The sequence below is a fragment of the Anabrus simplex genome, chromosome 1 (assembly GCF_040414725.1).
Source record: "Anabrus simplex isolate iqAnaSimp1 chromosome 1, ASM4041472v1, whole genome shotgun sequence".
Classification (NCBI taxonomy): Eukaryota; Metazoa; Arthropoda; class Insecta; order Orthoptera; family Tettigoniidae; genus Anabrus; species Anabrus simplex.
This window is the reverse complement of record NC_090265.1, coordinates 403,897,968-403,922,509: the sequence shown is the minus strand read 5'-3', so window position 1 is coordinate 403,922,509 and position 24,542 is coordinate 403,897,968. Positions and strand designations below refer to the sequence as shown.

Below are 24,542 nucleotides of genomic sequence, written 5' to 3'. Positions count from 1 at the left end.
GTCACTTTGTGGCCTTAACCATGGGGCTTACACCCCCAGATCCTCTTGTCTTGCTCCCGGACCAATGGTCTTCTTCAAACCGCATCCTAACCAATCCACATCAGTGGTTTGTCCCCACTGTATCGTAACTTATCCAGACCAATTATTCTTACCATCCTGATCAATGCTCTTCTCTCCTTTCCATTCTCCGACAGTGGCAACCCATGTTTATTATTTGTGACATGGTCTGAGCCATGCCATGTTGTATCCGTAACCTACACGCATTAAATATGATTTTGCATCACCTTGACCACAGAGTTCCTGAGTCTTTAAAAGAAAAAAGAAACACAAGACATACAGAGGTACCCTATTGAGAATCCACAGCCTGTTTCCAGTCGTTCGACCAGGCCAGGAATGGAATGAATGAAGCCCCCATCTAGCGGTGAGGATAGGAAATGTGCTGGCTGCAGAAGCCTGTCTCACTCCTCTGGGCCAGTGATAAATGACTGACAGATGAAATGAAATATTAGTGGAGAGTGTTTCTGGAATGAAAAGTGACAAGGAAAACCAGAGTACACAGAGAAACACCTGTCCTGCCTCCGCTTTGTCTAGCACAAATCTCGCGTGGAGTGACCGGGATTTGAACCGCAGAACCCAGCAGTGAGAGGCTGTCGCCTGAGCCACGGTGGCTTGATAGGTACCATATTAGTTTTATTTATTGCCCAACAAAACAACAAATGAGAGCCTCCACAACAATACAGCTTTGTTTTCTCAATTTTAGTTATTGAATACAGCTCGCACCAATACCTTTGAAACCGGTTTACAAGTCCCCTTACATTGATGCACGCCTGAATTTGTCTTGGTATACTGTCCACTAGTTCATCAAGGTAATGGTGGTCCAGTTTGTACCACTGCTCAGGTGTGATTAGGCATAGATCTCGTCAAGTGATTGGTGCGTCTTGCCACCCATTAACGGCCTTCTTTAATTCATTCCAGGCATATTCGATAGGGTTTATATCCGGGTAACATAGTGGCTGCTCTAGCTGAACAATGACATGATCACTAAGATAGTCGTTAATGAGAACCACACGATAGATGCATTATAGTTCATTAAGACACATCATCATCATCATCTTCTTCATTTCCCGTTTTCAGCTTCCCGGGTCGGGTTGTGAATCAAGGACCTCCATCGCTGCCTGTCTCTCCACCACTCTTCTCCTTTTTTAAGTACATCTTCTGGTTTTCCTCCCCTCTTCCCTATGCTCTCCCACACTGAATCTGTCCACCTCTTTCGGTGTCTTCCTCATGGTCTCTTTCCTGTTAACTTCTCTGAGAAAGCTTTTTTTGACACTCTCTCTTCTCCCATTCTCATCATATGTCCATATCTCTTTAGCTTTGTTTTTCTTTCCTGTCTTGAAGTTTCAAGATTCCTGTCCTCTTTCTTATCTCTTTATTTCTAATTCTGTCCTTTCTGGTCTTGCCCTCAATACCTCTTAGGAATTTCATCTCCACTGCCTGTGTTCTACTCTCCTCTCGTTTTGTTGTACCTAGTCCACGATCCAGCTGCATAGGTTAGTATGGGTTCATAATAGGTTGAATATAATACTTTCTTACATTTCTTCAGGACATCTTGGTTCTACAAAACCCCCTGGTAGAAGCAGTTTGCTTGTATCCTTTTTCCAATTTCCTCGGTTATCCTTACATCTTCTGTGATCACACTTCCCAAGTACTTGAAACGTTTAACCACTTCAAGAATTTTACCATTAAGTTTTATGTTTCCTCTTCCTTCCTTCCTTCCTTCCTTCCTTCCTTCCTTCCTTCCCCTTGTCATCACTATTGTTTTACTTTTCTTTGTGCTTACTTTCATCCTAAATTTTTCTCTCTTGATTCCATACATCTACTTGTTTTTGCACTTCCGTTTCATCCTCACCCCATCTGCAATCAACATGTCTTTTGTTGCCTGTTTTCCCAATCTCTGCTTAATGTTCTTATGAATTTCATCCATGACTGTGATGAATCGTATGGGGGATAGTACACCTCCTTGTCGGAGACCAGTTTCAACTTTAAACCATTTTGTTTTTCCTGTACTGCTCTTCACACTACTAACACAATTTTTGTATATAGCTTGTATCATTTGCACTTCCACTCTGTTGAGTTGTTTTTTGTTTTAATGTGTCCCATACCAACTGTCGGGGCACACTGTCATAAGCTTTCTCAGTGTCAATAAATGTCATCACTATGTCTTTTCCAAACTCCTATCTTTTCTCCATCATATGTCTTAATGTGAAGATCAGGTCAAACGTTGATCTGTCTTTCCCAAAACCATACTATTCTTCCATTTCTCCTTCTGGCTTCCTCCTCAGTCTTCCTTCCAATACTCTCTCAAATTTCTTAGCTAGGCCTACATGGGCAATAAGGGTGATCCCTCTGTAGTTATTACATTCCTTTTTATCACCTTTTCCACGGACCTGCTATGCTGGCGTAGCAGGGGGAGAGGAGATACTCCCAGGTGGCGGATAGGCGGGTCCTAACCGGCTTGCTGGCGGACTTGAGGAAAATAAAACACCTCTCGCAAACCAAACACATAACCCTCATGTGGGTGGGGGACGCAGATGAAGAATTCACCCACGGTATCTTCTGCCTGTCATAAGAGGTGACTAAAAGGGGCAACCAAGGGATGATCAAATTAGAACCATGAAACTACTTGTGATTAGTACCACCACGCAGGGAACACCATGGGTCGCTTTTACTTGCACATAGTACCACTATGTTGGGTACCAAATAGGTTTGTGATTAGTAGCAAACGAGGGCTCTACGGCTTTTACAGTACATGTGATTAGTAGTACTATATGAGCGACACCATGGGATGAGGGAACCCATGGTTCTGGCTTGCCTATGATTAGTACCCACTATACGAGGAACACGACGGGATAGTACGAGTACCTGTGGTTAGTTCCTTTATGTGATGAACACCATAGGTTTGCGTCGCCTGTGAATGGCGCCGCAATGTGCAAAACAGCGTAGGTCTGTAATACATGTGCGAATTTCATTACCTGTGAGTAGTACCACTGTGTGGAATACCGCGAGTCTACGCTAATCTTGATTAGTACCACAACATGACAAATACCATGGTTCTACTTTGCTAGCGATAAGAACCATTGTGAGGGGCCGCTGACTTGGATTTTGGGCCCCTTTTGGCTACAAGTATCATCGATTCAGTATTGTGCTATAGAAGCAGTCCCTTGGTCCTCACTCTTCTGGGATCTCTTTCTTCCTCCACTGAGCTTGATAGCTGCAGTCGCTTAAGTGCGGCCAGTATCCAGTACTCGGGAGATAGTAAGTTCGAACCCCACTGTCAGCAGCCCTGAAGATGTTTTCTGTGGTTTCCCGTTTTCACACCAGACAAATGCTGGGGCCGTACCTTAATTAAAGCCACGGCTGCTTCCTTCCTAGTCCTAGCCCTTTCCTGTCCCATCGTCTCCATAAGACATATCTGTGTCGGTGCGATGTAAAGCCAATAAGAAAAAAAAAAAATTCCTCCAGATTATTCTAAATAATCTTTACAGCCACTGTAGCCCTATTGGTCCTGCTGCTTTTACCATTTCTGTAGTTACCTCATCCACTCCGCTGCTTTACCGCTCTTTCATCTTTTGTATGACTTCCTCTATTTCTAACATCGAGACCTCCTTTTGTTGTTCTTCTTTCCCCATTGTTTCTTCTTGCTCCTTATCTACCAGTTTACTGTATTTAATATTTAACAGTTCTGAGAAGTATTCTTCCCATCTTTTTAGAATGTCATCTCTTTGCGTCAATATTTGCCCTGTTTCAGTTTTTACAAATTTTGTATCTTCCCTATTTCATAAACTATTCTTCACCAAACTAAAAAAAATCCTTTTTACTTCCCTTTATATCCTCCTATAAAATTTCTATGAAACTTTCCCAGCTCTTCCGTTTCTCTTTATTTTCTCTCTCTTTTCTTACATACCTTTTTGGCTTCTTTATATTTCTGCCAATTCTCTGTACTATTGCTGCCTATCCACTTCCTCCAAGCCATTTGTTTCTCTTTACCTGCTTCCTTTACCCTGCTGTTGTACCAAGGAGTCTCCTTTTCCTTTTTCCTCCGTGATAGTCTTCCACAGGTGTTTACTGCACACTTTACAAAACTATATCTGAAACGTGCATTCCTCTTCCACACTGTTCATGTCATCTTTGGGAATTTCTTTCTTCAAATCCCCTTGAAACATTTCCCTTATTTCTTTTTCTCTTTTAACTTCCATTGCTTTGTTTTTCTTTCCCTTTTTTCTATTAACTTTGTTATTTTACCAACTTTTAATTTGGCTGCCACCACTTTATGGTCTCCTTCAAAATCTGGTCTTGGCGTTGCTGTCACATGTTCCAGTTGTCTACATTTCTGTTTCTCCACCAGAATATGATCAATCATTGTCTTTGTCTTTCTATCTCCCCAACTATGTTGAGTTATTTTTTGCGAGTTATTTTTTCTAAACCACGTATTGCCAACAATTAATATATTCCTTCTACAAAAATCTGTTACCAAATCTCCATCTTAGTTTCCATAATTATAGGGGCCAGTTATCTCTTCTTTTCCCTGTCTGTTCCAACATATGCATTCATGTTATTATAACCTCTTTGTCTTCAATACAATTTTCCAGTTCTTCTAGAAACTCTTCTAAACATTCATCTGCATTCCCCGATTGGGGTGCATAAACCTGTATAAAATCCTTCATTCCACTCTCAAGTCGAAGTCTAACTTTAATTATCCTGTCACTGATCTGGTCAATTTTGTCCACATATTGCGCTAGGTCTTCTCTCAATATAACACCAACACCATTTGTTGCCATCTTTCCTCCATTCCAATATAACCTATACCCTTTCTTCAATTCTTTTTGACCTTTCTCCTTCCATTTTGTCTCGCTCATTCCCACCATTGCTATGTCTTTCTTCTCCATATACTCTTATCAGTTCTTATACCTTGCCATCGAAAGTTATGACATTGATGATACCGATTCTTGTGTTGTCTGGTAGCCCACTTTCCACAGTTCTCGCAGAGCACCGGGAACTGCGCGTCACTTCAGGGTGACGCCCTAGCATTTTCCGTTGATTCACTCGCACTAATTTTTTAGGCTGTTTGTACGATGGGTTCGCCACTCCCAAAGGCATTTTATTACTTTCTGCCAGGTTCAAATTAGGCCGTCCCTAACATGGAGTCGGACGCCTTTTGTAGCTGCTCCTCTGGAGTACAGATGCTATGGATTTGCCCCTTCCGCCATCTCCACCGTACTGAAGTCCATCTTCTCCGCCGTTAAGGCCTTCACCCATAACCCAGGGCAAGGGCCCTCCATATTTATGACCCCTGGAGAGAGGATGTCCCAGTATTTTAAATCCCCCAGGAATTGGGCTATCATTAAGACACATTCTCCTCCAAAATGCAAGGTGTCATTGTGGGTCAGAGGATGTTGTCTCTGTATCATACAGCCCCTCATAATGGCACTTCAAAACATCAGGGAACCACCACCTTGCTACATATGCTGGAGAGTGTGCCTGAGACGTGAAGCCTGACCAGATTGCCTCCAAACGTGTTGTCAACGATTATCAGGAACAAGCCTTATGAAAAATTCACCTGTGAAAAGTATTTAATGCCAATTTTGAAGAGACCATTCAACACAATGTTGGGCCCATATGTTCTGTACCTCATGATATCTATGTTTGAGACCTGGGCCTTGCCATGGGTGTTGAGATTGAAGTAATGCCTCGTGCAACCTGTTGAAACTGTGATTTGTGGCTGCTTGAAGATCATTATTCAGCATGGTGTCATTGTGTTCCAGGTTCCTCTGAGTTGAAATTCGAAGGAAACTGCTATCCACTGCAAGGAAAGTTATCAAAAGTTCCTGTCTCCCTGTAATGTTTCCATTTTTGAACCACATCACTTTGATCAAGCCCACGTGTTAACACCCGCCCTTGTTGACCATCCTTCTTGACATAACGTGATTATACAAACGCGTTCACGTGTCGAGTTCGCACATCGTGCCATCCTAGACGCTCACTGCACTGCTTAGAACACATCTCTAACTTCCACAGTAGTGCTACAAGGTCAACTTAAATACTGCCTGCCATTTGAGCTTAGCTTTCTGCCTGCGGGCTCGGATACGTGCAGTTGTGGATTTAGAAACATCCTAAGGGTTGTCTTTCCAGCCTGCATGGAACAGGTCAAGATAGTCATACGGTTGAATGACACATGGGGAGATGCAAAATATTTTTTGATGCGTGTATTGTTCGTGAATGGTCAACGGAAGTTTTGCCCTATATTTTATTTCATTGTGTTTTGTGTGCTTTCTTATTGCTTTATGTCTTCATTTTTTCCAATGTATATTGTCTGCAATTATTTCTTTGCATTTTCTGTTTTGTATGTTAACCTACCAGGAGCTAGAATTGTTCGGTTTGCAGCCTATACCTAAGTATCAGCCATTCAAAAGTCAATTGGAAATGGATATGGATGAAATGGCTCTTGTGTTGAAGACCGTGACAAATGCAACTTTTAGTTTAATACAGCACCATCGACGTGTTGTCCATGAACACGAGGAAGCTGATGAGAAGAAGCAACGTTTAATTGATGATAGCAACATTCTAAGAGTAATTTAATCTTTATTTATATTTTTATGTAGAAAATACTCTGAGACTTTACTTTGAACTTTAAGTTTTTCACTTCTGTTACTGTTAATGGAGGGTTTTATCTTTGAACTACCTCTAGCCGTTTTATCACATTTAAAGTTTCTTTGATAGTTCTCTAGCCCCTCTGAGCATCAGAAGGATGTAGGTTGATATTGTTGGCCATAACCATATTGGCTGAGCCTGACTACACGGAAGTCTTTCATTTCTTCATTACCGGGCGAGTTGGCCATGCGGTTTGGGCCGCGCAGCTGTGAGCTTGCATCCGGGAGATAATGGGTTCTAACCCCACTATCGGCAGCCCTGAAGATGGCTTTCTGTGGTTTCCCATTTTCACACCAGGCAAATGCTGGGGCTGTACCTTAATTAAGGCCATGGCCACTTCCATCCCAGTCCTAGGCCTTTCCTCTCCCATCGTCACCATAAGACCTATCTCTGTCAGTGCTATGTAAAGCACATTGTAAAAAGAAAAGTCTTCATTGAGTTCCTGTGCACTAGTCTTGATGGAACAGGTGGTTAATTGCTGCTCATTCCCAAGACTGTGGGTTCAGTCCCTGTCTACAACCATGAAATGTTAGGGGATTTAAAAATAACATGTTGCATGTCATTGGTGTTTGCCACTTATATGATTTCAAATTTTGACACCACAGCATAAAAAAAATTAAAAAAAATTGGAGACTTTAATAATAATAATAATAATAATAAGAGCATATAATTGTACATAAATATATTATGCGTATTAGTCTCTACTATTGTCCGTTAGGGTTCTCGCACAACTGATCACACAAAATACATGTAAGTTCCAGTTTCTGTTGGGGGTTGTGGTATTCAAGTTTTTGCATATTCTGTAGTGAAAATCTTGTATCACTACCCTTGTATATGCAGATTGCATTTCAAGTTTGCTTTTGTCCATCCCTTGTCAATCATAGGATCCATAGAATAGAAGTTTTCTATTGACGTTCGCTTGTATCGTCAATGGGCCAGTAGTTTAAACACTTCGTCAGTAGATGGCAACACTAAATGACTACATTTCACGTCAGTAAAGAATGTTTCTCTTGCAAGTTCGTATGCGTGTGTTGAAGGTGCTGTTTTTCCTTTTCCCAGGGCTCTTTTCAGGAAGCGCACTTTTACCTTCTCTATAGTCTTTAGGTCTATGATAGGTGTTCCCAAATCAATTCCAAACCCTGTTTAATTATTGGTACTGTTTTAGCGTTAAACAGAGTCATAGCTGTATTGAGGGATAGGTTCGTAGTGTTTTCCAAACCATACATGGCTCTTATTGCAGCAGTTGCTCTTTCTCTGATGTGAATTATGTAGGATGTTCTGTGGCGTAAGTTGCACATGGAATTATTATGTGTGGGACGGCGATGGTGGATAAATAGATTGATGATGGACGTATGAAAATACAACTAAGATTGTAGAACATTCATTGCAACCAACCATCAAATACAGCACGTAGTATAGGAAATAAGTAGTATAGTTTGACACAGGTCTGACCAGCGTGGTACCGTAAACAACGCACGCGAAGCAAGGTACGGCACACAGTGAAAAGGATTACCGACCTTGACCAGAATAGGCGTATGCAGCATTAACCAAAGTTCACTTTTCAAATACAAAGTGGAAGCAAATAAGCAGAGTGCGCGAAAAAGCTTTTTGCTGAGACCATTCCAAAGGTGTGCGTGTTAAGTACAATTTGGGGAGGAGTATAGGAAAGGCCGAAACAGTAATCAGGGAAACGGAACCAACCGTATTTTCATAATAGACATGTATTGTAATGACAACAAAAATGGTCACGCAATCAAAGTAGAATGATTATTTGAAATGAATGATTATGTTCAGCAGTAAACAATCGAAATATGAATAATATCACCATGAAATAGGGCAATAAATTAATGCAGAAAACCAAATGGATTATCAATATTTAGTTGTTTGACACAAAATAAGGGATTAGACACCATAAGATTGACTAGAATTTAAGAACAAGTATCGTACCGATATATATTACCACACAAACTATAAAAGGAATTTTAAAAGATACCAAGGCCACTGTACAATATCCAATAAACCCACAGGATAGGATCAAGGAAAAATAACGGATAATGGGAAGAGAAAATAGTATCCAAGGGCTGGCAAAGGGAAAAGAAAGGTATAGCCTGCAACTAAATTTATAAAGTAGTGAAACTAGGCATAAATGAGAGTTTCAAAAAAGTCACAGGTAGTACAGTCAGTTTCTTGCGTCTGTTCACAGAAATTTTATATCCTTTCTTTCACTTTCTTTCACTTCTAATTGGGGAATGAAATTTAGAAAATCCAAGTATGATCTTGAAATAGAACATGAAAGTCTACAGCTTTGTCTTGCAGCCACAGCAGGTATAAAGTTGCATTTCCAGCCAGAAGGGCATATTGGAAAAGGAAAATAGTTTCATGTGAAAAAGCGGAAAGAGATTAAAACTCGCTCACCCAGCCAGCGGTCTTGAGTTCGGATCTTGAGCAGTAGACGAAGTAAACATCGCACTACGGGCCAGCCGTAAAATGCAAATAAAAGGAGTCCTCCCTCCACACAGTTCGTTGCACAAAGTCGGACTTGCTGATCGAGGCCAGAGCAGGCCTATTTATATCACAAAAGAAGAGTCCAGAAGGAGTGAGAGCGCATGGTGACGACACAAGCAGCGTGCAGAGGGAAGGGGTCGGAGGGAGAGCAGTAGCGAAGCACAGAGCCGGCTGAGCGAGCGGACGGAACACACGCAGAGGTTAGAAGCAGCAGTAGACAAGTTGAAGAGGTAGAATTGTAGAGATAGGGGAGCACGTTACAGTTTGTGATGTTTGTAGAGTTAATCTTTGGTACTAATAATAATAATAATAATAATAATGATATTGGCTTTACGTCGCACAATCTACTTTTATTGTTTTCGGAGATGCCGAGGTGCCATAATTTAGTCCCGCAAGAGTTATTTTACGTGCCAGTAAATCTATTGACACAAGGCTGACGTATTTTAGCACCTTCAAATACCACCGGACTGAGCCAGAATCGAACCTGCCAAGTTGGGGTCAAATCTTAGGTACAGTATTTGGATGAGTTCACCAGATCCAGTTGTTTTGTTTCATTCCTAGGATTAGCTTATCAACTGCTACTGTGCCACATTTCTGGAAAATCATACATATTGTTTTGTCCTGTTTCATGGCAAATTTGTTTTCTCCCAGACTTTTCAGTTGATTTTAAGGCTTTTTTGAAGTTTGGATTTTTTCTGCGAGCCTAGGACCATACAATCATACATTACGTATAATAAATCATACTGTCAGAAGATATTTTTTTCAATAAATTATACCCATTTTAATGTCTTTCCAGTGCTGATGATGGCTCAATTAAGCCAAAACATGTACACTTATAAATTATACATACATACATACATGCATACATACATCTTCATTATAGACTGTTATGCCTTTCAGCGTTCTGTCTGAAAACCTTTGTGCATTTACTGTTTGTAACTAGTTCTGCGGCCTCGTTTAGTTATATACCTCTTATCTTTAAATCATTAGAAACTGAGTCTAACCGTCGTCATCTTGGTCTTCCTCTATTTCTATTACCTTCCTTAACAGAGTCCATTATTCTCCTAGGTAACCTATCCTCCTCCATTCACCTCACAATGATCCCACCATCAAAGCCAGTTTATGCACACATCTTCATCCATCAAGTTCATTCCTAACGTGCCCTTTATCTCCTCATTCTGAGTACCCTCCATCCATTGTTCCCACCTGTTTGTACCAACAATCTTTCTCGTTACATTCATGTCTGTTACTTCCAACTTATGAATAGGATACCATGAGTCCACCCAGCTTTCACTCCTTTAAAGCAAAGTTGGTCTGAAAACAGGCAGATGTAAAGATAGTTTAATCCATGAGCTGTCTTCCTTGTTATAAAATACTATTGATTGCAGCTGTAAGCTCTTTGCATTATCTTTGCTGCACCTTGATTCAATCTCTCTATACTACCATCCTGAAAGAACAAACATCCTAAATACTTGAAATTATCTACCTGTTCCAGCTTTATATCCCCAGTCTGACATATAATTCTCTTGGATTTCTTATCTACTGACATCAATTTCGACTTGAAAAGGCTAATTTTCATACCATACTCATTGCACCTATTTTCAAGTTCTAAAATATTAGACTGCAGGCTTTCGGCACAATCTGCCATTTAGATCAAGTTGTCAGCATAGGCCAATCTGTTTACTACATTTTCACCTAACTGAATCCCTCCATGCCACCTAATACCTTTCAGCAGATGATCCATGTACTGTAAACTATGAACAACAAAGATGAAAGATTACGATGAAAGATTACAGCCTTGTCTAACCCTTGTAAGTACCTTGAACCAAGAACTTATTCTACCATCAATTCTCACGGCAGCCGAATTGTCAACGTAAATGCCTTTGATTAATTTTAATAATTTACCTTTAATCCCATAGTCCTCCAGAGCTGTGAACATCTTTTCCCTTGGTACTCTGTTGTATGCCTTCTCTAGGTCTATGAAATATGAACATAATTGTCTGTTCCCCTCACAGCATTTTGCAAGTAACATAGCGCATACTGAAAAGCTGATCCTGACAGCCCCTCTGTGGTCTGAAGTCACAGAGGTTTCCATCAGACTTAATTCCAACCACTGATCACACTGTTCCTTCCAAAAAGCCATTGAACACCTTGCCTGGTATACACTGATTAACACATTAAGGCCTTGCTCACTTTCATATATTTTAATCCTCCAGACTGCCATTTTTCACTAATTTCAGATTTTAACATTAAATACTAGTTTTGAAGTTAGGTTTTTTATTTCACTATATTTGAGTAACGATTGACTGATGGCCTTCTTGAACTTTGAGAAAGCATATGATCATGTGTGCAGAAACAAGATATAGGAAGCCTTAAAGAAGAGAGAGAACAGACTCGTTTGAGCAAAAAAAAGTGGATTAAGACAAGGAAGTGCTCTGTCACCTTTGTACCGAGCTCAATAGCTACAGTTGCTTAAGTGCGGCCAGTATCCAGTATTCGGGAGATAGTAGGTTTGAACCCCACTGTCGGCAGCCCTGAAGATGGTTTTCCATGGTTTCCCATTTTCACACCAGGCAAATGCTGGGGCTGTACCTTAATTAAGGCCACGGCCGCTTCCTTTCCACTCCTAGCCCTTCCCTGTCCCATCGTCGCCATGAGACCTATCTGTGTCGGTGCGACGTAAAGCAACTAGCTAGCTCTTCATTGTAGTAATGGACGAGTTGACAATAGTGGCAAGGAAAATTGGGGAAGGAAAAATGAAAGTGATATTAGAGGTGAAGCTTCCACGGTGTGTAGAATTATTTAGTTTATTTTCTGGGTTGAACCGTGTTGTTGTTTTCTGTACATTACATATAGTTTGCCGACGTTTCGAATATATTGCAGTATTCTTTGTCAAGGCGACTGAAATACCCCTACTCGATCCAATGTAATCAGTCTCCCAGGCAGCAATCACACTACAAAGAGTGGTTCCTGACCTTGGTCTATATATCGTAGCCTTTCTGGCTGACATAAGACCCCTTGCTGTCTCGTGAGAATTCTGGAAAGTATGTGTCCCACCCGGGTAGTTGGGCTTACCCATGCCGTGATGTAATAGGAGTTTTGACCTGTGTGTTTATGTTGTGTTCTGTATGTCTTAATTTATGTATGATAGGCATCCAAGAATTACTGATTTTATATCCTTCTTCTAAATTCATATCGTTTGCATGTTTCTTGATTTCGATAGCCTCGCAGATTTTCCTTTCCAGATTACGAAGGATAGCTGGTAGGATCTTGGTCTTGTCAAATGATCCTATGTATGGCTATGAAAAATTTGAAAAACAGAAAAGTTCCCCGAGCATTGGACCACAGCTATAATCCACTCATTCCACAAGAATGGTGATAAGGGCTATCCAGATAAATACAGGACTGAATATACAAGATTCTATGCAGAATCCTGTATGGTACGATTGAAGAACAACTAGAGCAAAAATTAGGTGAATATCAGGGGGCTTCATACCTTGGAGAAGTTGCACAGAATAGATAATCACTTTAAAATTAGTAATGGCATAATAGAGGAAATGAAACCAGCCTATTGCAATAACCTTTGTAGGCTTTAAGAAGGCATATGACTATCCATAAATCTTCAATATTGAAAAAAGAAATTTCAGAAAATCACCCTCAGAATATCCTTCAAAAAGGCAAAATTTATGTGGACTGGCCCATGTCTTGTAAATAAAATCACAATAGAAGAGGAAATCAAAATCATTGACAGATTTAAATATTTAGGAGAAATAATTACATATAACCTCGATGAAAATCCGACATGGCATAATAGAATAAATAAACTAACCAGTGCACAGTATATCACGAGGGACACTTGCAATAAAAAAAAGGCTTCTCAGTTGCCACTAAATTAAAACACAAGTGAAACTGTTTTCAGAACAACTAGCAACACAGAAATAGACAGAATACTCAGGTTGTAAAGAATAATAATCAGAACATGCATAAACAAAAATTACCAAGAAAATGGACACTGGAGACTAGCTTATAATAAGAGTCTACATGGAAATGGAACCAGTAATGAGTACAGTGAGAAAGAAACAGATCTCATTCTTTAGATCTACTCGGGACACTGGAAAACAGGATCATCAGGAGAATTATAGAAAAATTGGTTTTCACAACAGACTCGTTCAGTTTTTGGAGCTCTTGCGCCCGTATGTTACCAACCAAATTTAATTTATGTGCTCAATATTGAATGTTAAATGACTCAAGAAAATTAATGCACTCAACAAAAGGACTACAAAGATGCATCTGCCCATTTTGTCTGTATTTCTTTCCCTTCAGCATATTTATCACCACCTGCACTCAGGCAACTGCCAAACTAGGGGACTTACTTCTCCCGTAGTGATCTGCCATATGATTAAAAAGAAATATATCAAGTCTGACATCTTACTGCTTTTTGTACATTAACTATAAAAATCAAAACAGAATCTAAGGATTGTGTGCAATCTGTGAACTACTACTAGTATTTGAAGATGGACAATAAATATATTTTCTACAAATTTCGTCATCCATGCTCAAACGTTGGGATCATCAAGCTTCTCAAGTGGGATGTTTGGTTTCATGAACATTTCAGTATTATTTATTTATTCATATCAGAAGCAATACATCATGTATAAATTTACTTCAATGATGCTTCTGGTATTCTGACGTTCAATTCAGTAACAGAAATTCAATTCCGACTACCTACGCAGGGGCACCACGGGCCGGAATCACCTTCACCCCCTTCAGTAGTAACCACAGCAAATTCATAGGTGGCATCGTTCTGTTTCTTGCATGTGTTGAATAGAGAAACTATGGATACTGGGCTTTGTAATTCCTGCGATAGGTGAGACAGACGATAAATGCTTGTGTTTTTCAGATTCAACCCATTTCATGCAGGAATTTTGACGCTGCCATGATACAGTTACATTTCATTTATAGCATACAATTGTTTGCATATCACTGGTTTACAGGCTGTAATTAGTGAACTCAAATTAAGCATGGTGTTGAACAAAACTGCCTCACTGTCTGTGGCAGGGCTCAGCTGGAAAGTAAGTTGCCAACTACACATGGAGGAAGTTTATTCATGGCCACAGAATCTTATAAACCCCAAAGAGTGTAAAGTACACCCTCTGTGCTAACATTCTATAACTCATGGTTATCTGCCGATAATCATAAAAATGGCAGGTGGGTGGTTTGCTTTGTATATTTCATATGGTATTATAGAACTAATATGATCAAAGAAACTATGAATACGAAAAAGTTGCATTATAGAAAGTGCGAAAGTCGTGTAAAAATTTGTTTTATCACAAATGCAAATTTTCAGGTCCCTACTCATGCGGTATGCTACACACTCCTGTATACATTCCTGGCATAGTACCTTTTTTCAGGTTCCAGACACCCAAATTCCTGGCTGTAATAATTAGACACAGTATACACACTACTATATACACAACAATAACACCAGTTATCACCTTTCGACACATTCATAGATGGTGGGGACAGCTACAATGACCTAAGCTCCTATAAATCTGTAACAACAATAACATTTCACTCTCTGTTCTTCATTTAGGTGTGCTCTCTCTCTCTCTCTTCTGCTATCACTCATCTCTTCTAAATAGCGTTATTACTGAAGAGATTATGAATACTGGTTTTCTGCAATTTTGCAGGTTCAACAGCTAATAGTTCACAAAAATTTTTCACTCAGGAATACCGATCTCTCCACCAGTTCTTACCTATTATTCAGAGATAATAAGAATTAAGAATGAATGATATTAGCTTGTTAATGGTAAATGAGTTGCCAGGCAAGTTGGCTGTGCGGTTAGCGGCGCGCAGCTGTGAGCTTGCATCCGGGAGATATTGGGTTCAAACCTCACTGTCGGCAGCCCTGAAGATGGTTTTCCCTGGTTTCCCATTTTCACACCTTAATTAAGGCCACGGCCAATTCCTTCCCACTCCCAAGCAAATTGAAAAAAAAAGTAAACTAGTTACCTCACTGCAATCATTCAGCAAGTGACTTCCATGATAGGAATGCTGAATATTTGGTCTGTTATCCCTGCTACTCAAGAATGCATTTTTGTATGATGTGGTTGGATAATACATGTGATTGTGAAATGCTGTGCTATTTTATATTTTAGTGCTCAGTTGTTCTGTATACATTCTGTTGATATTTCTACTGGGAGTATTTGCTGCATTTATGTTTGTAAGCATGAGGTAATGTGCTGCATGTTGCTTTTAGGTTGAATTATGTTAGTTGTTCTAAACATGCCTTACACCCAATATCTTTGATTTGTGAGTAAAAAATAAATGTGTGTTTTGAAAAGCTTAAAACATTTTCTATGCTGAAAAACAGATATGAAAGTTGCTTAAATAATTACTTATTCAAATAGGTGGGCACAATGACATGAGGCCTCTCACAGTGAGTGATAGTCCAATTTAGGAAGTAACTTGATGAATGTAGCTATGTGTATGAATATACTTTGATTGTGGGGTCTCATGAGGCAAAAAGAGAACAATAGGTTACCTTGGAGATTAATGGACTAGGCCATGAAGGGTAAGAGAAGTGGAGGGAAACCAAGGTGAAGATGGTTAGAACTAAATGAGTACAGAACTAGTTTGCAAATAGAGGAATGCATGTAGGTATTTTGCAGAGGAGGCTTGTAAACTGAATACTGAAAGGCTTAACAGTACAGTATATAATGAAGAGTCCCTTTTTCCCTGGATATGTCTTCTTTTTCATTAGTAAAAAGGAATACGGGCAGATTTCCTTTGTAAAAAGTCTAGGATTTTCAAGTTTCCTCCAAGTACTTGAAATTGAAAATGTTAAAAACCAAAAATAATAACCCTAGTAAATTACAGTCCACTCACTAGATGTCAGGGTAAGACAATTACAATTTAAATTATGATGAATAAATACAATTGGTGGGTATCACATGAAACAGTCAAAAATAATCTTGTCTCTTGCTCACTGTTTATTTCCATTTCTGAATCTTGCTGGACAGAGTTAAGTTGTTTACCTGGGTATTGTATTTGGTTGCATTTGAAACCAGGAAGGCCGAGATGAAAATGCTAGTTTACAGATAAACTTTCAGAAATGTATGGTTCTTTCTGGAAGGGATGATTTTGAAGCTGAATGTACTGTTTGCAGTGCAGGTTCTTATGTTTTGGTGGGAAATGAAGTCTTTAGATTTGGAAGCCCACATGGAAATTTTTGCAACACAGTAAAAAATGTTCAAATAAAATTACTACCTTTTTTTTTAACCTGGATCCAGTGATGAGGTTCGTGCAGCTGAAGTGACTTCGGCATTTCATTGTGTGAAACATTATAATAGAGACTGCACTAGTGCTCTGATGAAGAAAGTGTTTCCGGACTCCAAAATAGCTCGTAAAGGTCAAGTGCTTGTACAGAAACAGAAGCAATTGTGAACTTTGTAATACCTCTCCCAATGTTGATGTGATAGAAAAATTCATACAGACAGGCATTCCATTTTGTGGTGTAGCCAGTGATTCAAGCAATCATCTTGCAGTAAGAACGTTCCCATTGATGATTAAATACTTCAACTGAGAAAAACGTTGGTATACGAACTAAGCTCCTGGACATACAAGTTACCCCAATGAAAATGCTCAAACTATTGCAGATTAAGTTCACAATGTTACTGTATTAGATGTAATTGATAAAGCTATTGCGTTATGTGGTCATAACTACAACACCATGTTTGGTGGGGTAGCAAGCACATCTACACATACAGTGTGTGTCAACTTCAACAGTCTACAAAAGCAGACCTTATTGGTGTGGGTTGTCCAGCTCACATTTTAAATAACTGGCAGTGGTTGATCTTTGGCTGTTTCAGATGATAGGGCCAAAACTATAAAGTCATGAAAATGTGCCAGAAAAGCCTGAGAGGAACTAATTTACATGGTCCTACTGTTACCATTTTCACAGAAATATAACTTAAGATTTTCAGTCTGTCAAAACATGAAATATAACACTAATAATGATGCTTGTTGTTTTAAGGGGCCTAACATTGAAGGTCATCGGCCCAACACTAATAATACCTGTAAAAAAAAATAATAAAAAAACCCCCACATACACTGTAATAGACAAATGCACACAGACAGGCATTCCATTTTATGGTATAGTCACTGATCCAGGTAACCATCATGTGCTATCAAAATGTAAAATAATATATTTCTTAATTTTAAAAAATGTTTGGAAAATGGGATGATGTGGAGATCCGACTGAATGGGCGGGACAGAATAAAATAACGGCAAAAGAGGGAGAAATGGTCACACTTCCTCATTTCCTTTTCAAGGATGAGGAATTTTGTCGTTCTTCAAACGAGATGTATTCTTGCATCTTTACTACAGTGATGAAAAGCACAACTCTCAAGTTAAACTCCCGGATGTTATGATACTTTGATTGACTACGTAATAACGAATATAGATGGTGGTAGATACATAACAGATGTAAAGATCATCACTAGTGAAAATATGGACAGTGACCACAAATTGCTGGTAGTAGACTTCAAACGTAAGACTAATGAAACGCAGAAAATTATTATGAAAAAACCAAGGGTTAAAACTTGGAAGTTGCAAGAAGTCCAAATAAAGGAAGAATACAAACTAAGGATTCAACAGAGTCTGCCAAAGGGTGAAGTAACCAACGTTAATGAAGAGTGGAAAGCTTTCAAAGACACCTTTGTGGGAGAAGCCAAAAACCTATGTAGAGTTACAAGTTCCATCAGAGGAGAAAAGAAGGCTCCATGCTGGAATGATAAGAGTGAAAACAGTGGTGAAAGAAAGAAACCAAATAAAGAAGGCACTGGACAAGGAAAAACAAAAACATGCAATGAACAAGAAATTTTTTTTTTTGCTAGGGGCTTTACGTCGCACCGACACAGATAGGTCTTATGGCGACGATTGGATAGGAAAGGCCTAGGAGTTGGAAGGAAGCGGCCGTGGCCTTAATTAAGGTACAGCCCCAGCATTTGCCTGGTGTGAAAATGGGAAACCACGGAAAACCATCTTCAGGGCTGCCGATAGTGGGATTCGAACCTACTATCTCCCGGATGCAAGCTCACGGTCGCTCGCCTCTACGCGCACGGCCAACTCACCCGGTGTGAACAAGAAATACAAAGACTCCAAGGAGTATACAGGAACAAGAAACTTGCTGTAAAGAACATTGTACGGGAAGAAAAAGAGAAGAAATGGAATGAGTTTGCAGACAAACTGGAAGAGGACAGTAGAGGAAATATGAAATTGCTGTACAGAGTAGTGAAAAAAACCCGAAGGGATCAATAGACCATAAAGGCAATAGAACGTGATGACGGAACTCTGGCACAAGAAGAGGGAGAAATTAAACAGGATCTCAAGATCTATTTCGAAAAGTTGCTGAATGGAGATACAGAAAACATAACAGATAGAGGAGAGCCAAGTCGAGGAACCATAACTGAATCACCAATTATATGGCTTTATGCGGATGATGTGGTATTTGCCCAACAAACATGCCTTGGACTTCAATGCCAGACACAAACTTGGAGTGACAAATTAGCTGAGAATGGTCTGCACCTTAACACCCCGAAAACGGAATACTTAGAATGTGGTCCCCAAACTAGTGGGACCATAAGGATCAATAATCAAGACTTGTCGAAACCCATGCATTTTAAATACCTCGGGTCAGTTGTCACTTCGTACTGTGATGCCACTTTTGATACCCGAGTGCGGGTAAATGCAGCCTGGCTCAAGTGGAGACAAGTCACCGGTGTCCTCTGCGATAAAAAAGATGCCTCACCATCTGAAGGCAAAAATTTACAAGACCGTCGTATGTCCAGCAGTTGTTTACGGGGCAGAATGTCTTCCAGTGACAAAAAAGCATGAGCAGGCTCTTCGTACAATGGAAATGAAGATGCTTTGATGGACTCTTGGACTGACTCTATGTGACCACATAAGAAATAAAGATGTTCGACAAAGGCTTGGTGTCGCTCCAATTGTGGAGAAAGTGAGAAGCGCATCTCCACTGGTACGGTCACATTATGAGAAGGAAGGATTGCTCAGTTGCTAAAGCAGCTCTTCAAGTTGATTCTGGGAGGAATACGACTACGTGGAAGGCCTTTAAAGCGATGGACTGACAATATCAAGGCCGACATGCACAACGTTGGTTTAAAACCTGAGGATGTCAGCAATAGGACGAAATGGAGGAGATGTAGAAAAACAGCAGACCCCATACTTTGGGATAAACGTTAGGAAAGAGAGAGAGGTTGAAAATGCGCTCAAGAGCATGAAAAAAGAAAAGGCAGTGGGAATAGACGAACTAAGTGCAGATATGCTGAAAGCAGCGGGAATTCCAGGAATCCACTGGCTCCACAGATTGCTCAACAAGATATGGGAGGAAAATACTATTTGTGAGGACTGGAAGATGGGCATCATTGTACTTCTGTTCAAGAAAGGAAACCAACGAAAATGTACTAATTATGTGGTAGCACACTACTGTCTCATGTCCTGAAAATATTGGAAAAATAATAGAGACCAGAATTAGAGATATTGTTGAACCAATTTCAGAAGAAGAGTAGTATGGTTTCAGACCAGGAAGGTCAACCACAGACCTTATATTTGCAATTAGGATGCTAATGGAAAAATTCTGGGAGAAGAACAAGCCTTTATTTCTAATATTTTTGGACATTTAGAAAGCCTATGACAGTTTACCAAGGGAAAGAATTTGGCAGTGCATGAAAGAACTTCAAGTGCGAGACAGCCTCATAGACAAATATTGTATAGTGGGGATAGAAGTTGTATTCAAGTAGGACGTGGTTTGTCGGACTGGTTTGAAACAAAGAGGGGAGTGCAGCAGGGCAGCTCATTGTCACCACTTCTATTTATTATTGTGATGCATGTAGTAATGAAATCTATTAAAAGGAAAGAACATGGAGATATCAAAGCCTTCACATTTGCAGATGATGTTGCGATCTGGAGTGACTCAGAAGAATTGGGAGAGAGAATGCAAAGCTGGAATGAGGAGTTTAAGAAATATGATTTAAACATCAGTACTAAGCCAGTGGTGATGAAAGTGTATGGGGAAGGAGCAGAACCAATAGTCATGTTAAATGAAGCCCAAGTGGACAGCGTTGCAGTTTTCAAATACTTGGGTAGCGTTCTATCAAATGGAAACTTAGCAAAACATGAGGTGAACAATTGAATCAATGGGGCAACACAACTTTACCACCAGGTAAGACACCTGCTGTGGGATGATCAAATACCTATGAAAACAAAAATGATATTGTACAAGTCCTATTATACACCAATTCGTACATACAGTCTCGAAATCACAACACTGACCATTAGAGATAGTTCCAAACTGCAGGCAGCTGAAATGAAATTCCTACGCACTATGATCCAGAAAACCGGGAAAGACAAGATTAGGAATGAGAAAATTAGAGAAGTAGGAATAGATGATTCTCACCTCAATAAGATTCAGATATCAAGACTGAAGTGGTTTGGTCACATGAAGAGGATGCCAGTTAACAGAACTGCAAGGAAGGAATTTGACAGAAAAGTAGAAGGAAGGTGACCTGTGGGAAGGCAACGAAAGAAGGATAGATCTAGTTAAGAACGATGTACTGCTGAGAGGTCATGATTGGGACAAATTGGTGGAGGAGGAATGGTACAAGGACATGATGAGATGGAGGAGGCTCATATACGACACCCGGGAAACTGGAGATGGTTTAGGATGATGATGATGATGATGATGAATGCCAGTAAAATATTTGGCAGTTTTTGATAATAGACCTGAATATTGAACAGAAATGCTACGCTCACCAATAATGTTTTCATACAGCAGTACTGGAAAAGGTTTACTTCATACACCACGAACACTATTCATGGTTATTCACTCTACCCCAAAGAACTCATTACATAAGTACAAACCGTAGTAGCAAACTACAGTAAATGCTGTGGGCCTGTGAAGAAGGTATCTGTGTATTCATTCTCTGAAGTTATAAATTACCATTAACTTTGTACTAATAGGACTAACCATACAGGAAATTGATGCATTTTCAACAAATTACTCTATGGGGGTTGAAATCCCAATGGGTGGTCTCTACCTGTCTTAACACAAATTGGCACAAATGGCGGTCTTACAGCTGGATGTCGTATAGGGTTTTCTTCCACTGATATTCTATCGTCCTAAGGCTGGCAGTTATTCTTAGCCTTCTACTCTGAGGCAGCGGTCTCACCGTCAGATAGTTCCTTAATTGAAGACCTGAGTGCAAGAACTAGCTAATAACCAAAAGTTAAGTTCTGAGAAAAACGAGAAAAACATTTAAAACTATATAAATCCTATAATTCATTAAAGGTTTCAGTTTAATGTGAAAGTATATATGAATATACACTACTGTTTCAATTTTTAACCCTCTACTCCATTTAGAAATAATAAAAAAACGAGAAAATGTGTGATGGAATTATCCATTTCTTGCACTCAGATGTTTTAAGGAATGCGAAAACGGGAATAGAAATTGGAGAATGAATGCCATTACATGTTTTAATGTTTTAACTATGAAATATTGAGTTTTAAAGCCCAGTGCATGACATACATAATAAGTATTAAGTAAAATATGGTTGAAAACTGTTTTTAGAACTCGTGGTATGATGCCTCACTTTCAGAGCCATATTCTTCATCCTCGCCTTCACATCTGAGATCGGAATACCATTTCATGTGTGCAGGCGGAATATACTTCTGTGCGAATTTCATCATATCTCTGTACTTCTTGTTATTCAAAGGCAGTGGAGTTTGGTACAACTTGTCGGGATGTAATATTGGAGTACGTTTCGTCTTGAACAGATGAAATTTTGTATGAACAAAAGTGTTTTGACCAGCAGAAACAGACAGTTCTCTCCCTTCATAAACAAATTTATAGTACCTACTTATTCTGAATGATTCACTACCATTCTTTATTATTTTCTTAAAATGTGACACCAAGTGATGTTTAAAATCAAATACCATGTCCTGGTGTACTTTCACCACAGCAAATTTTTGGGAAGCAGATGAAACAATATCATACCATTCCTGAGGGACAAACACATACTCTTTCTTGCGTTTTAGCTTTTCAATCTGTGCGAAGGTACGATCACAGGGCATGAACGAATTTCCACGTTCTGGAAAATGGTGATATATTTTGACAAATCTGCCCGAAGCCGCTAGTGTACTTAACTACTGAACCATCAAAATATTCTTGTTTTGCCCTGCACAGTTGTCAGTAAAAATGTGCAGAGTTTTAATTTCATGCGGAATGTAGTTCTCTACATAATGGCTCTACACCTATTTCTTCATCCTCATCTTCACTCTCAGTAGCATTGTTTCTTGCAGCAAGCTTCTTCTTCCTTCTCTACTTCATGCTGAGATCGGGGCGCCTTCTACAACAAAAATATATTGCATTGTTGTGTGTTCAATGCTCCTACAAAATATATGTCTAAAACTAATATTTATTTAAAGCTTACCTCTGAATATTATGTGAGGTTATTAAGCCCATGAGGTATGCATCCTGAGCATTCTTATCACTCATTTTGTTTAAATTCCTAAGAATTCGTACTTTAATATCTTTGGAGAAGTTGGCTGTACATTTTCTGTTACAAAAACAATCTGGAGCAACTGTCTTTACAGGCACAAGTTTCCCTGTTGATATATATTCTTCTCCATTCAAAATATTTTGTTTCCTAACATTCCTTTGCCAGTTATCTTCTTTTATTGTCCTTTTCTTACTCTTTACTGGAGAGGAATCAGTAGAACTTCGTAGCGGTATCTAAAAATGACTATTTATAAAAGCATAAAGTGTGGGCTTCAAACTTCCACATTTATTTGAATATAATATTTTGGTCTAAAATATTGTTGTATAATACAATGTAACATTAAACTGAATATTCTGTAATATACATTCTATACATTTAGCACTAAAATGCAGTTCTTAATGGAACCTACCTCTGAATTAAAGCTTGCATTTGCGGCACACAATAACTCACTGCATTCAGCCACCTTCCTTACTCTTCTTCAGCACGAGAGCAACAGAGCAAGAACTGGATAATACCGGTTATTATCCAAATCTTGCACTCAGAAAGGAACCAGTTGAATTTTAAAGGCCATCTAGCGAGAAAAATAGGCACTTTCTGAAATTAACTTCTATAATAACTGATAGAGGGCAGTTATGGCTACAAATAGAAGTCAAAAGCTAATTTTCGCTAAATGTGGTCATTATCTAGTTCTTGCACTCATGCCTTCAATTGTTTTTGCAGAGGCTGAGTGCACCTCGAGCCAGCCTTCAAATCCAGGTAAAAATTCCTAACCTGGCGATAAATCGACTCGCCTTCAGGTAAGAGGCAGACTAGCTACCCCTAGACCACAGGGCAATGAACTCGGCAACTCGCATCATTGAAATACCGACAAAGGTAGAAGAAGTCATTATGCACTCAGAAGACCTCATAACAGAAATATAACAGACTTACTGAATATTGACGGGAATGACCATGCCATCCTCTGGTTCATAATTTCTGATAACTACTGGTATATGATATACTGGTTCATCCCATGTTCATACATTCACCCTTGCTGCAATCGGAAATATTTTCTCAGTTTACTTTAACCACCAATATGGGCCAACCTAATTACATTTTTCACAAACTTTCAAATATTTCTGGAAATAATAATCCTATCTAAACAGTGCGTCCCACAACAATAAAGACCTGTTTTATAATACCTAGTTATTTTGTTCATGATCAATTTTATGGGCTTTCGATATTGAAGGCCTTCACATTTAGTTTTCTTCTGACTGTGTTATTAGGCATCCAATATAATAACTACTGGTATATGATACACTGCTTCATCCCATATTCATACTTTCACCCTTGCTCCTTTCATGACTCCCTCTTGTTTTATTCTTCAAACAGTCGTTCTTTTACTATTTTTTAATAAAGTAATAATGTTATTTGGTTTACGTCCCACTAACTACTTTTATGGTCTTTGGAGACGCTGAGGTGCCGGATTTTAGTCCCGCAGGAGTTCTTTTACGTGTCAGTGAATCTACCGACACGAGGCTGTCGTATTTGAGCACCTTCAAATACCACCGGACTGAGCCAGGATCGAACCTGCCAAGTTGGGGTTAGAAGGCCAGTGTCTTAACCGTCTGAGCCACTCAGCCCAGCATTTTTATTTATGATTTTTTTCTCATTTTGATAGTCATCTTCACGTTCTTCCTTGACAACATGGGGTGATGGCCCTGTGGAATTTCACCCTGAGACAATCATGACAAAACCCACTACCATCGCCA

At 39.4% G+C, this 24,542-nt stretch overlaps 1 protein-coding gene across 7 annotated transcripts in view; it reads left to right on the top strand.

The window, feature by feature from the left end:
• LOC136856852 (afadin- and alpha-actinin-binding protein A) overlaps positions 1–24,542 on the top strand; it is a 195,056-nt gene that overhangs the window by 2,127 nt on the left and 168,387 nt on the right. For 6 of the 7 annotated variants that reach the window (XM_067135046.2, XM_067135041.2, XM_067135043.2 and 3 more), the window contains one exon: positions 6,418–6,627. The exons of the other annotated variant lie outside the window; for it this stretch is intronic. In XM_067135046.2, the coding sequence (XP_066991147.2) occupies positions 6,418–6,627 (210 nt within the window). The remainder of the gene's footprint in view (positions 1–6,417; positions 6,628–24,542) is intronic. 7 annotated transcript variants of the gene reach the window in all.